Genomic DNA, 10,179 nt, shown 5'->3' with positions numbered 1-10,179 from the left:
ATCTCAAAGCAATTACATGAATAGAACATTGGTTCATCATTACTTAAGTAAACTTAATACCATTAAATTTTAATTTTCAAAACTGAAGCTAAATATTCAAATATTTTTATTATTTTTTCACCAACTTTTAATGCACAAGAGGATCACTTTTAACTTAGTTTCTCTCACATAATCATAATGAATAAATTCATTTACAGAATTCATAACAAAATTTAAATTTGACTTCACAAAATCAATGATGTTCAGACCTATTTTAATTCTTTATTTCTTACTGATTGACATTATACTGTTCCATAGTTTTTTGATCACATACAAGAAATTAAACATTAACATATGATCTTATTCAAGACTTTTTAGTTTTATCAATTATTGAAATGGGATCAGAATATAAGATTCAATTTCTTGTTTATCTACATTTTTTGGTTGTCTTTTATTCATCGCTAGCAACAGGATAATCCTACAGTTTTATTTTTGTCTTTACCTCAATCATTATTTCAACTTTTGATTTTTGTGTACGTTGAGAATATGACGATTACAATACCTGAAGTAAATACTTTTTGCAAATAATCTGACGTCATGTACTTTCTTGCACATGTCCATATCTATTTATTGATGATAATTTCCTTGCACATGTCCATATCTATTTCTCTTATTTGATACTTGGTTCACAAGTTGATTGAAAGACTTTCAAATTTTGCACCAACATTCAGACCCATTTCAATTCTTCATTTTTTACTGATTGACATTATACTGTTCCATTTTTTTTTGATCACATACAAGAAATTAAACATTCACATATGATCTTATTGAAGACTTTTTAGTTTTATCAATTATTGAAGTGGGATCAGAATATAAGATTCAATTTCTTGTTTATCTACATTTTTTGGTTGTCTTTTATTCATCGCTAGCAACAAGATAATCCTACACTTTCATTTTTGTCTTTACCTCAATCATTATTTCAACTTTTGATTTTTGTGTACGTTGAGAATATGACGATTACAATACCTGAAGTAAATACTTTTTGCAAATAATCTGACGTCATGTACTTTCTTGCACATGTCCATATCTATTTATTGATGATAATTTTCTTGCACATGTTCATATCTATTTCTCTTTTTTGATACTTGGTTCACAAGTTGATTGAAAGACTTTCAAATTTTGCACCAACATAGAACCACATGTTGAAATTCAATTAGGTACATACAAACTACTTTATAAGCATAAACTTATCATATTAGTATTTAAACTCTACTTATAGTTCCCAAGTAGTTATTCCTTTATTGATTTCAAAAAAACTCTTACTCAATGTTTGAATATTCATATTTATTAATTTTGAATCCTACAATGCTAGAAAAAGTTTAATCCTATCATATTAATTGATTGTAACAAAAAACAGATTAGTCCATAATCAATTGAATATTTTTGAGTATTTAAAATATATACAATAACTAAACTATAAACATTTTAAATTACTCTAATAAATTTATTCCAACATCTTCCTATATTCATTTTAGCAACCAATCACCATTCAAATTAAACCTACATTATTCCCTTCCCTTAAAATTACCATATATCCAACTTTCTAAAATACACTTTTAACTTAATTTTTATATAGGGAAACAAAGTTCAAGCCACGTTGTTTGATAGCTCCATCACAGCTTTCGAGGATACCTTACTACCACACAAAACATACCTCATCTCAAATGCACAAGTTAAACAAACAGATACAAACTGCAGAGCTCAGCTTGGTGACATTAGATGGACAATCAACGCAAAAACTAACGTTGTTGAAGTGAACGAACAATTTAACTCTCTCCTTTCATCAACTCACAACTTCATATCATTTGAAAATCTTCAGCCCTACATGGATACAAATGCAGAAATCAGTAAGTGTTTCCAATCCAATTCAACACCATACACTTCATTACTTTTATCTTAAACACAAATTAAAACCTACGCTCATTACTAACCACTATTTCTTTTAGGCATTATTGGAATAGCAATTGACATCTTCCCTAAAAGAGTAATTCAAATCCGTGACAACCAATCAACAGTACAAGATGTCATTCTCATGAACAACAGGTACAACATTTACCTTGATCACACACTTACTATTACCAACCCCAAAATAACACTTTTAATTATTAAGCATATTAAATACAATTCGAAACTTTACAGGTTTGAAACACGCATGCTTCAAATGTGGGACATTTTTGTCACAAATGAATGTAATACCATCCAAAATACAATCACCAAAAAACCCATTATTGCAGGCAACAGATTAAGGGTAACTTCATTCAACGGTAAATTAAAAACTCCTTACACACAATCAAATTAATACATACAAATTTAAACCTTGTACACTAAATCTAAATTTACTCTTTGTTTAGGTATATCTGTCTCAACAAAGTTCAGCTCATCAACACTCATTAATCCCCCATACGAGCAAGTTCTTGAACTAAAACACTGGTACATTTTCTCAATTTTCCATTTACATTCTTACATCTATTGTCATTATTACTCTGAATTTCCTTATATACTTTTACAAAATTTATACTAACATCAATACCAGGCTACAGGACAACATCAACACAATAAATGACATCATAACCCAAAAATCTTACATCTTTCCCACATCTACCACAATTTCTTACCCACCAGAAGAAAAGTTAGTCAACATCAGACAGCTACAACAACTCCAACATATGGTACACCAAATCACCACACCTTAGTACTTACATTTTACATCTATTTTATCTTATATTTTTTTTTACAAGTTATTGTACACATTGCAGCAACGACACTTCTGGACAAGAGCAAATGTCACATTAGCTGAAATAGACCAACCACTGTGGTATCTGTCATGTCACAATTGCAACAAATCTGCAAGTGCAACTGTAAACGAAACTTATTCATGTAGATTTTGCAAGCACAGCTCCGCTACACCAACTCCAAGGTTAGATTATAATTATCTCACAAATACATTATCTATTTCATTACATTCATTATTTAACTTCTAATAGTAATCAAATACATCCCAAAACACTAACAATGATTCCACCTACACTCTAACAGAGCAAGAGCAATCGTTCAGTTACAGGACTCCACAGGGTCAATCATAGCATCAATTATTGGAAAACCAGCTGAAACATTCTTGAAATGTTCAGCAACTGAACTGATGAAACAAAGCTCTGAGGTAACCATTTCAAAATTACATTTTCCTGCCTATTACTTTTTTCCCCTCAAACAAATGTATTATTAACTACTTCCAATAAACATCCCAACAGGAACATACGAAGATCAGCTCCATAGTTCCAACAAATACTGCACATGACAACATCGTATTCATCAAAGCTGTAAATATGGAGGCAACCATCAACAAAACACCATACGAAATCATCTTTATCCTTGAACCACACCCGAAAGATGACAACCACTTACCTACCAACATCACACAACCAAGCAATTCACATGAAGCATACAAACATGCAGACAAAAAACAAAAGCAAGAGTAGTTGTTGAAGACCTAAAAATACATATTTTGTATCCCTAAAGCACACCTATGTCTACAATTAAAGAAACCTAATTCCCAGCATCTCTATTTGCCATGCTAAATTTTGTTCATTGTGTATATGAACATGTTGAAAACTATGTACTCAAGTAAGGCATGTAACACCTCTATGTATGGCACCTAAAAACACTATTTTGTATTTCATATTACTATTGTCAATGTATCTACTCCTAAACATATATTTCATATAATCTTCTCTCTTGTTAAAATATCACAGCCAAATTTCAACTTCATTATATACACTATATCACACATTGCACGTGCGAAGCACGGCCCACCACTAGTAATATAAAAAGAAAGAGTAATTATATGGTGAGGAACAATAGAAAAAGTAGAATACTCTTTGATTAGTATTTTGTAGGTATAGACACATATTTTGACGATTAATTCTCATTAAACTCTTATTTTTGTTGCTAGAAAGATCAAAAATTCCATAATCTTGTCTTTGGAATTCAAGATTAATGTTGTTTCGAATAAAGTAAATAAAAGACTGAAAATAGAAATGACTTCATTAGTGTTGTTGACATTTGTAAAATTACAAAGCAAATAACTAAAGAAAGCATAAATGATGTAAGTATCAGCCTACATACATCATTTGTCAACAAAAATGTGCTTAGCACTTTCCAAATAAAATTACACTAACAAACAAAACAAAAGCCAAGACTAATTCCACATAAAAAATAGCAAAATAATATTTCAATTATTATTCAATCCATCTTTCGTTTTGGAACCAAAAAATTTGTGCCAAACACATCCGAACTGCTTTTTTCATCACACGAAACATTCGAATTTGAACCTTCATTCGGAGGTGACAAATTCTCTTTATTAGAGTCTAGAGAGTGTGAGTAGATACTTTTCCCGCGTACTGTACATATACTTTTAACATCAACATTTGCTTTGCTTTTTTCTCCTAGATTTGTCTGGTTCAAATCTGTCACAGTGACGATGTCAAATCTGTAGTTGATGAATTAGGCTCAGTTTGGAATGTTTTTAGGTAGAATGCTCATTGAGTATTCTGCATTTTTTTAATGACACATTCAAAGTATGTTTGTGAATCATGTATGTTAATGATGGATTCAATTAATATTGCTTGAGCAACATGTCTTAGCGCGGTAAAATGTTGAAGTTACATTAAAATTCTTATGGAATTGGTTTGCTCCATTAAAGAATGTGCATTTGTAATTAACAGTTTCTCGGCTACTTCACCTTGCACTAAGTGAGCATGTGACATCTGACGACTGCACATATGCTCGATCCGTAAAATGTATTTGGTACACACTGAACAAATGATCAAGACAATTAAAGAAGGTATGTATATCCATATAATAAAGTAAAATATACCGAGGAATAGCTTTTGAGTTTGGATTTTTGCAAAAAATACAGAGATAAGTTTCTCAAAAATCAGCATTTGAACGTCTATAACAGTTATTGCAAGTCATGTACCAAGATTTTTTTTATCAATTTTACTTGTAATTGCTATGCCATTTACCCAATAGAACTTCCGTTGTGTCAAAAGCAAAAACAGAGGAGAAATAAGGAATATGTATGTGCAATTTTTTATATGTATATAAAACTTGCCAATAAATACCATTACCGCTAAGAGGCGTCCCTGAAGATTCTGAATAAGAGTGAATTTACTTTGCATAGGTGGAGAAAGATTTGTGGGGCTTCTTTCCATGTATGATTTTTTTAATACCAAATCATCTATTTTGATTGAATTTTCTTTGACCCTTAGTAAATAAAGTATTAAATAAGGTTAAATAAGCTCAAGACATTTAGAATAAAATTAGTAATACGTGGATAGTGGATAGAGATGCGAGATCAGGAAAAAAGAATAATAAAATAAAATCAATTTCTTCAACATACCATTCTGTCATTTCTTTTATTTCGATGAAAGGTATATTTATAAACAACGTACGACGAACTTTTGTGGATAATTTCAAACCTGTATATATGTGCAAAGTATCGCATATATGATGTATGCTGATGTGATATCATGTAAAACACACCAGCAACTAAACACATACCAAAGAAAGACATAACTCTGAGATATGTTGTAAAGATGACTGGTTTCTTCTTAATATTCTCCGATAATATTCTTCTTAAACATCAACGAATTACCAAATCAATCAAAAAAAAAAATTATTAGAGATTATCGAAAGAATGCTAGAAAACCCAAAATCCAACAAATTGAAACATGAGAAAAGAAATAGAAAATGAACTTGTATGCAGATAGAAATTGGAGGAAGAAGGCAGAGATAGTCTCTCTCTCTCTCTCTCTCTCTCCCCCTCCCCTCTCTGCGTATAATATTTGGGCATTTTGTGACTTTTCCATCAAAAGTAGACGGACATCAAACCATCGCCGTGTCTAAGTATTGATGGGCATACCTTGAAGAGCAATTGAAGAAGAACACAAATAATTCAAATCAATGTAAACAATTATTTCGTAAAAATGCAGAAAAACATCAACGAATTACCAGATCAATTGAAAAAAATAAGTACTTTATTAGAGATTATCAAGACAATGCTAGAAAACCCAAAATCCAACGAATTGAAACATGAGAAAAGAATCGGAAAATGAACCTGTATGCAGACAGAAATTGGAGGAAGAATGTAGAGATATTCTCGCTCTCTCTCTCTCTCCCCGCCTCTCTCGCTGCGTATAATATTTGGGTATTTTGTGACTTTTCCATCAAAAGTAGATGAACATCAAACCGTCGCCGCACCTAAGCATTGATGGGCATACCATGAAGAACGATTGAAGAAGAACACAAAATCTGTATTTGTAATTTTTTACGAGACAGTAGACACTGCATCAATTGAAGAATTTGAATTAGGTTTGGTCAATTGAAGCGGCAAAGAAAGGGAATGAATAGTTTTGGGGGGAAATATTTTGGACGCAAAGAGGAATTAGGTTTGAAAATTTTTTTCCTTAATTATTAGCCTACAAACCTGTCTAATATTTTGTTGGGAAAAAGATATATTTTTCCCGTCAAATTTTTTGTCTGGAAAAATACAATTTTTTGTGGGCACGAGTTCCTTTAATATTGCAAATTTTGAATGAAATCATAACCCTACGAAACATTTTTTTGTGGGGAAAAGTGAACTCCGCAGACAAATTGAGACAAATCTCAATTTCTCAATTTGTCTACGTAAATTTGGCAGGAAAAGCATATATTTCTTGTAGTGCTAGCAACTCAAATAACAAGGAAAGAGCTCGCAAATTATTGCGGTACCTTAGTAAATCTACGACTCAAAGTTACACTTTTTGAACGAGTTGACAAATTAAACATATATGTTGATGAAATGTATAGTTCAAAAGTTACGGTATCAAGAAAATGTGTGTTGAAAATTAATTATTGATTTAGATTTAGATTTAGATTAAAATTAAAATTTTAGTTTCTACCAAACAGCCGCTAAGCGGACTTCATTAATGTCTATATTTGTCACTTTAGTGCTTGGTTGGTAGTGGTTATAAATTGTGGATATGAGTGAGTAATGAGTGTGGGTCTTACAAGATGTGTGGATAAAAAATATGTTTAACAATTCAGTTTGGTTTAGTTAAAAATCAGTTTTTTAAGTAGATTTTGATAACAATTAATGACGTGTGGTTTAAAAGGGAAAGTTATAGACCTTATGAAATATGTGATTGAAAATAAGTTTGATGAAAAAGTTCTAAAAAATGGAGGATGAGACGGGAGCATAATTTAAACTTCACCGAACATGTTTGACACGAAAGATTAACACGAGTAGAATGTTTAACTCACAAAACATAGTTATTATATATCGATGATTACTGATAAATATGGATTACATCACAATTACATACACCAATTCTCTCCACAAATCGATAAATATAACACAAAAACAAGGACTTTCTATTGACTACAATCCACTTCAGCTGGCAATAACTAAACCGATCGCATAACAGAAATCTTGATCAACGATGCTTTTTCATTCCCTGTAACAGAAAACCTTAAAATAAGTTAGATTTCATACAAGGAAGTACAACAGTTAAGACATGTTCAACAAGTTTGAATACATGATACTGAAATATCGTCTGGTTTAATTTAATATTGTATACCAAACATGTACTAAATGAATCGCTTGTGAAGAGACTCTTACACTTCCTTTTGCACCTACATGGCGGCCGCAGGCTCGATTAGGTGGTGGTCTGTACCTATGAGTCTCTGGACCTCTATAATCAATGTCATAAATCTGTGAATCCGTGTTTTTCACATAAAACCCACCTACAAGATTGAATGACAAACTCGTTCAGAAGTTTAAACTCTAATTTCTATAGAGAAGAACAAGTTATTTGTATCACCAACCTCTCGAAGTCGAAGAGCATGGAGTAATGAGGAGAAGAACTAGAAGTAGCGGGCCGATAATGCTAGCTTTCGACTCCATGGAATTCCTAATTTAGGATAATAGAAGCTAACTATTTCTTGTTTTTCTTGGGTATATATAGCAAACAGGAATCTGCAGATATGATTAACCAAGCCTTGAGGGGAGATAGAAAAAGAATGGCACTTTACTGTACAACTTTTAGGACTTGAATCTGTCCCCATCCACACAGCAATTGATTACAAGGATCCGATGGAGATGTGTTTGGTTGGAACATTTATGTAGTGTAAGCCGACATTAGGCTTGTTTGGATAAAGTGTTATGGAGGAAAAACGTAGAGACGAAAATAGAGAATTTTTCTCCCTATATTTCTTTCCTCCTCGATAAGTATTTTTTCCCTTCCCTTGTAATTTGTATCCAAACAGAGTGCAAATTGGTAAATTCAGTTTTTCTTGTTGGATGGGGACAGTCCAATCCAGTCCAGTCCCGTCCTGTCCCGTGTGTGAATTGTCGATTAGAGACATGATCTGATTTAGCAGACCAGCTTTTGGCTTTACTTCACTACACATAAACCTGCCCTAAATTTGGAACCTGCCTCTTTCTGTCATAAAATGCATGGATTTCATGCATGGGCATGACATAACACAATTATGTAGATATGGGACTGATTTTCTGTTCATAGTGTACATGAGATATTTTATCCATCGATGAGGTGGTAAGATATAGTGGATAGAAGATATCTTGTCACTATGGGCAAGAGATTAGTCCTGTATGGCAATGTATGCCCAACATTTTTTGTGAAGTAAATTTGTATAATTATATGATATTCTAGTAGTTTACATAGAGCCCATTTGACATAGTTTTTGAAAAATAAAAAGTTATTTTTGATACTAAGAAGTTAATTTTGAACAATTTGGATAATTTTTTGAAAGTATTTTGACTTATTAGAAGAGCTTTTTAGAGGAAAATTGATTTAAGATAGCTTTATCAAGAAATTCTTATATAAAAAGCAGAAATAAAAGCAGAAATTCTACCAACCGAGCCTTTTTTCTTTTAGCACGGCACATTTCATGATACTTCATGCTGTGTTGTGGTCTATCATTTTTGGACTTGAATATGGAGGATTTTATAGAGGGGGATAGACATGCAGTAACTTAAGAAATAGGTGAACTTCTATATTTCTCGAATTTGAAGACTAACCATGTTGTCTCTTACATGACATGCTTGAGTTACATTCTTATAATTCCAAGTATATCAAATCTTGTTGGACTTTGACGCTAGATGTTGAGATAAATATCTTGTAGGTCATGATGGTATTCTCGAGTTTAGTACCTTAAAGCCTTGTCGAATTAATCTTACTTTTGACATGAATTTATAAATAGTTTATTTTGTTAATATGCAAAAATATATGATCGATAGTTCTAGTGGATACATGAAAATATGTGATGGAAAAGTTAAGACTCTTTATACCGATCTCAATGTCTTAGAAAGTTTGAGACTTGATTTCTATCATAAACAATGAACTTCTTGTCACGTCAAATTTGTAATTCATTCAATGTTGCATAATGTGATAGGTTCAATTAAATGTGAAATTATGTAATTTATTCTATTGTATTTTATTTAATGATATTTAGTATAACATAAACTGATATTGTAACACCAATAATTTTAAATAACATTAATCTTAAATTAATTTTCTAACCGTATCCCACACCACATTAAAACATTAATGAATGTAGCGAAATCAGGACTCGTAATGTGTCCCCACAAATTTCACGACACCACATAAGAATTAGTGGTCAAATGAAAATTAGGTCATTTTCATGTGCATTAATTAAAGGGCCCCGAAAATGTAAAGGGATTCATTGGAGGGATTGCTCGTTTCGAAGGGTGATTCCCTTTTCTATTAATCAAAACCTCTATCCAATTTATCCAGTGTGCACTCGAAGGGTAACGATTGCAAGTTTCCCCGTCATAAAAAAATAATAATAATAAATAAATAAATAAATAAAAACCTTTATCCAATTGTACATGTTTGCTAGTAGTTTGAAAAGTCAAAAATTATTTTTAAGATGAAAAAATTATTTTTAAACTTGTTTGACTTATTTTTTTAATATATTTTATTTGATTAGAAGAGCTTTTAAACAAAATTAATTTAAAGTGACTTTCTCAAGAAATTCTTTTATAAATCAAAAGTGGAAGCTTGCCAAATAGGCCCATTGTATTCGCCTATATATTTATCATTGTTCAACGTGAAATTT

General features: G+C 31.5%; 2 protein-coding genes across 3 annotated transcripts; one reads left to right on the top strand and one right to left on the bottom strand.

Moving 5' to 3' along the window:
• The first annotated feature begins 1,541 nt into the window (after nucleotides 1-1,541).
• Nucleotides 1,542-3,549, top strand: LOC111369199 (replication protein A 70 kDa DNA-binding subunit D-like). 2 transcript variants are annotated; one of them, XM_022990673.1, is made up of 7 exons: nucleotides 1,542-1,886; nucleotides 1,986-2,082; nucleotides 2,179-2,469; nucleotides 2,573-2,708; nucleotides 2,796-2,956; nucleotides 3,076-3,196; nucleotides 3,288-3,549. In XM_022990673.1, the coding sequence occupies exons 4-7, from the start codon at nucleotides 2,706-2,708 to the stop codon at nucleotides 3,513-3,515; spliced, it is 513 nt and encodes a 170-aa protein (XP_022846441.1). In that variant the 5' UTR covers nucleotides 1,542-1,886; nucleotides 1,986-2,082; nucleotides 2,179-2,469; nucleotides 2,573-2,705; the 3' UTR covers nucleotides 3,516-3,549. The 2 variants fall into 2 exon arrangements, with proteins under 2 accessions (XP_022846441.1, XP_022846442.1); XM_022990674.1 differs by having other exon boundaries at nucleotides 2,179-2,708.
• Nucleotides 3,550-7,323: 3,774 nt separating this feature from the next.
• Nucleotides 7,324-8,217, bottom strand: LOC111369198. The gene is made up of 3 exons (XM_022990672.1): nucleotides 7,903-8,217; nucleotides 7,697-7,821; nucleotides 7,324-7,532 (listed from the first exon to the last, which is right to left on the bottom strand). Exons 1-3 carry the CDS (start codon nucleotides 7,979-7,981, stop codon nucleotides 7,512-7,514), a joined length of 225 nt encoding a protein of 74 aa, XP_022846440.1. The 5' UTR covers nucleotides 7,982-8,217; the 3' UTR covers nucleotides 7,324-7,511.
• Nucleotides 8,218-10,179: the final 1,962 nt, after the last annotated feature.

Source organism: Olea europaea, chromosome 20 (genome assembly GCF_002742605.1).
Source record: "Olea europaea var. sylvestris chromosome 20, O_europaea_v1, whole genome shotgun sequence".
Lineage (NCBI taxonomy): Eukaryota > Viridiplantae > Streptophyta > Magnoliopsida > Lamiales > Oleaceae > Olea > Olea europaea.
Note: the sequence above shows the minus strand (reverse complement) of the source record. Positions and strands in the feature narration are given on the sequence as shown.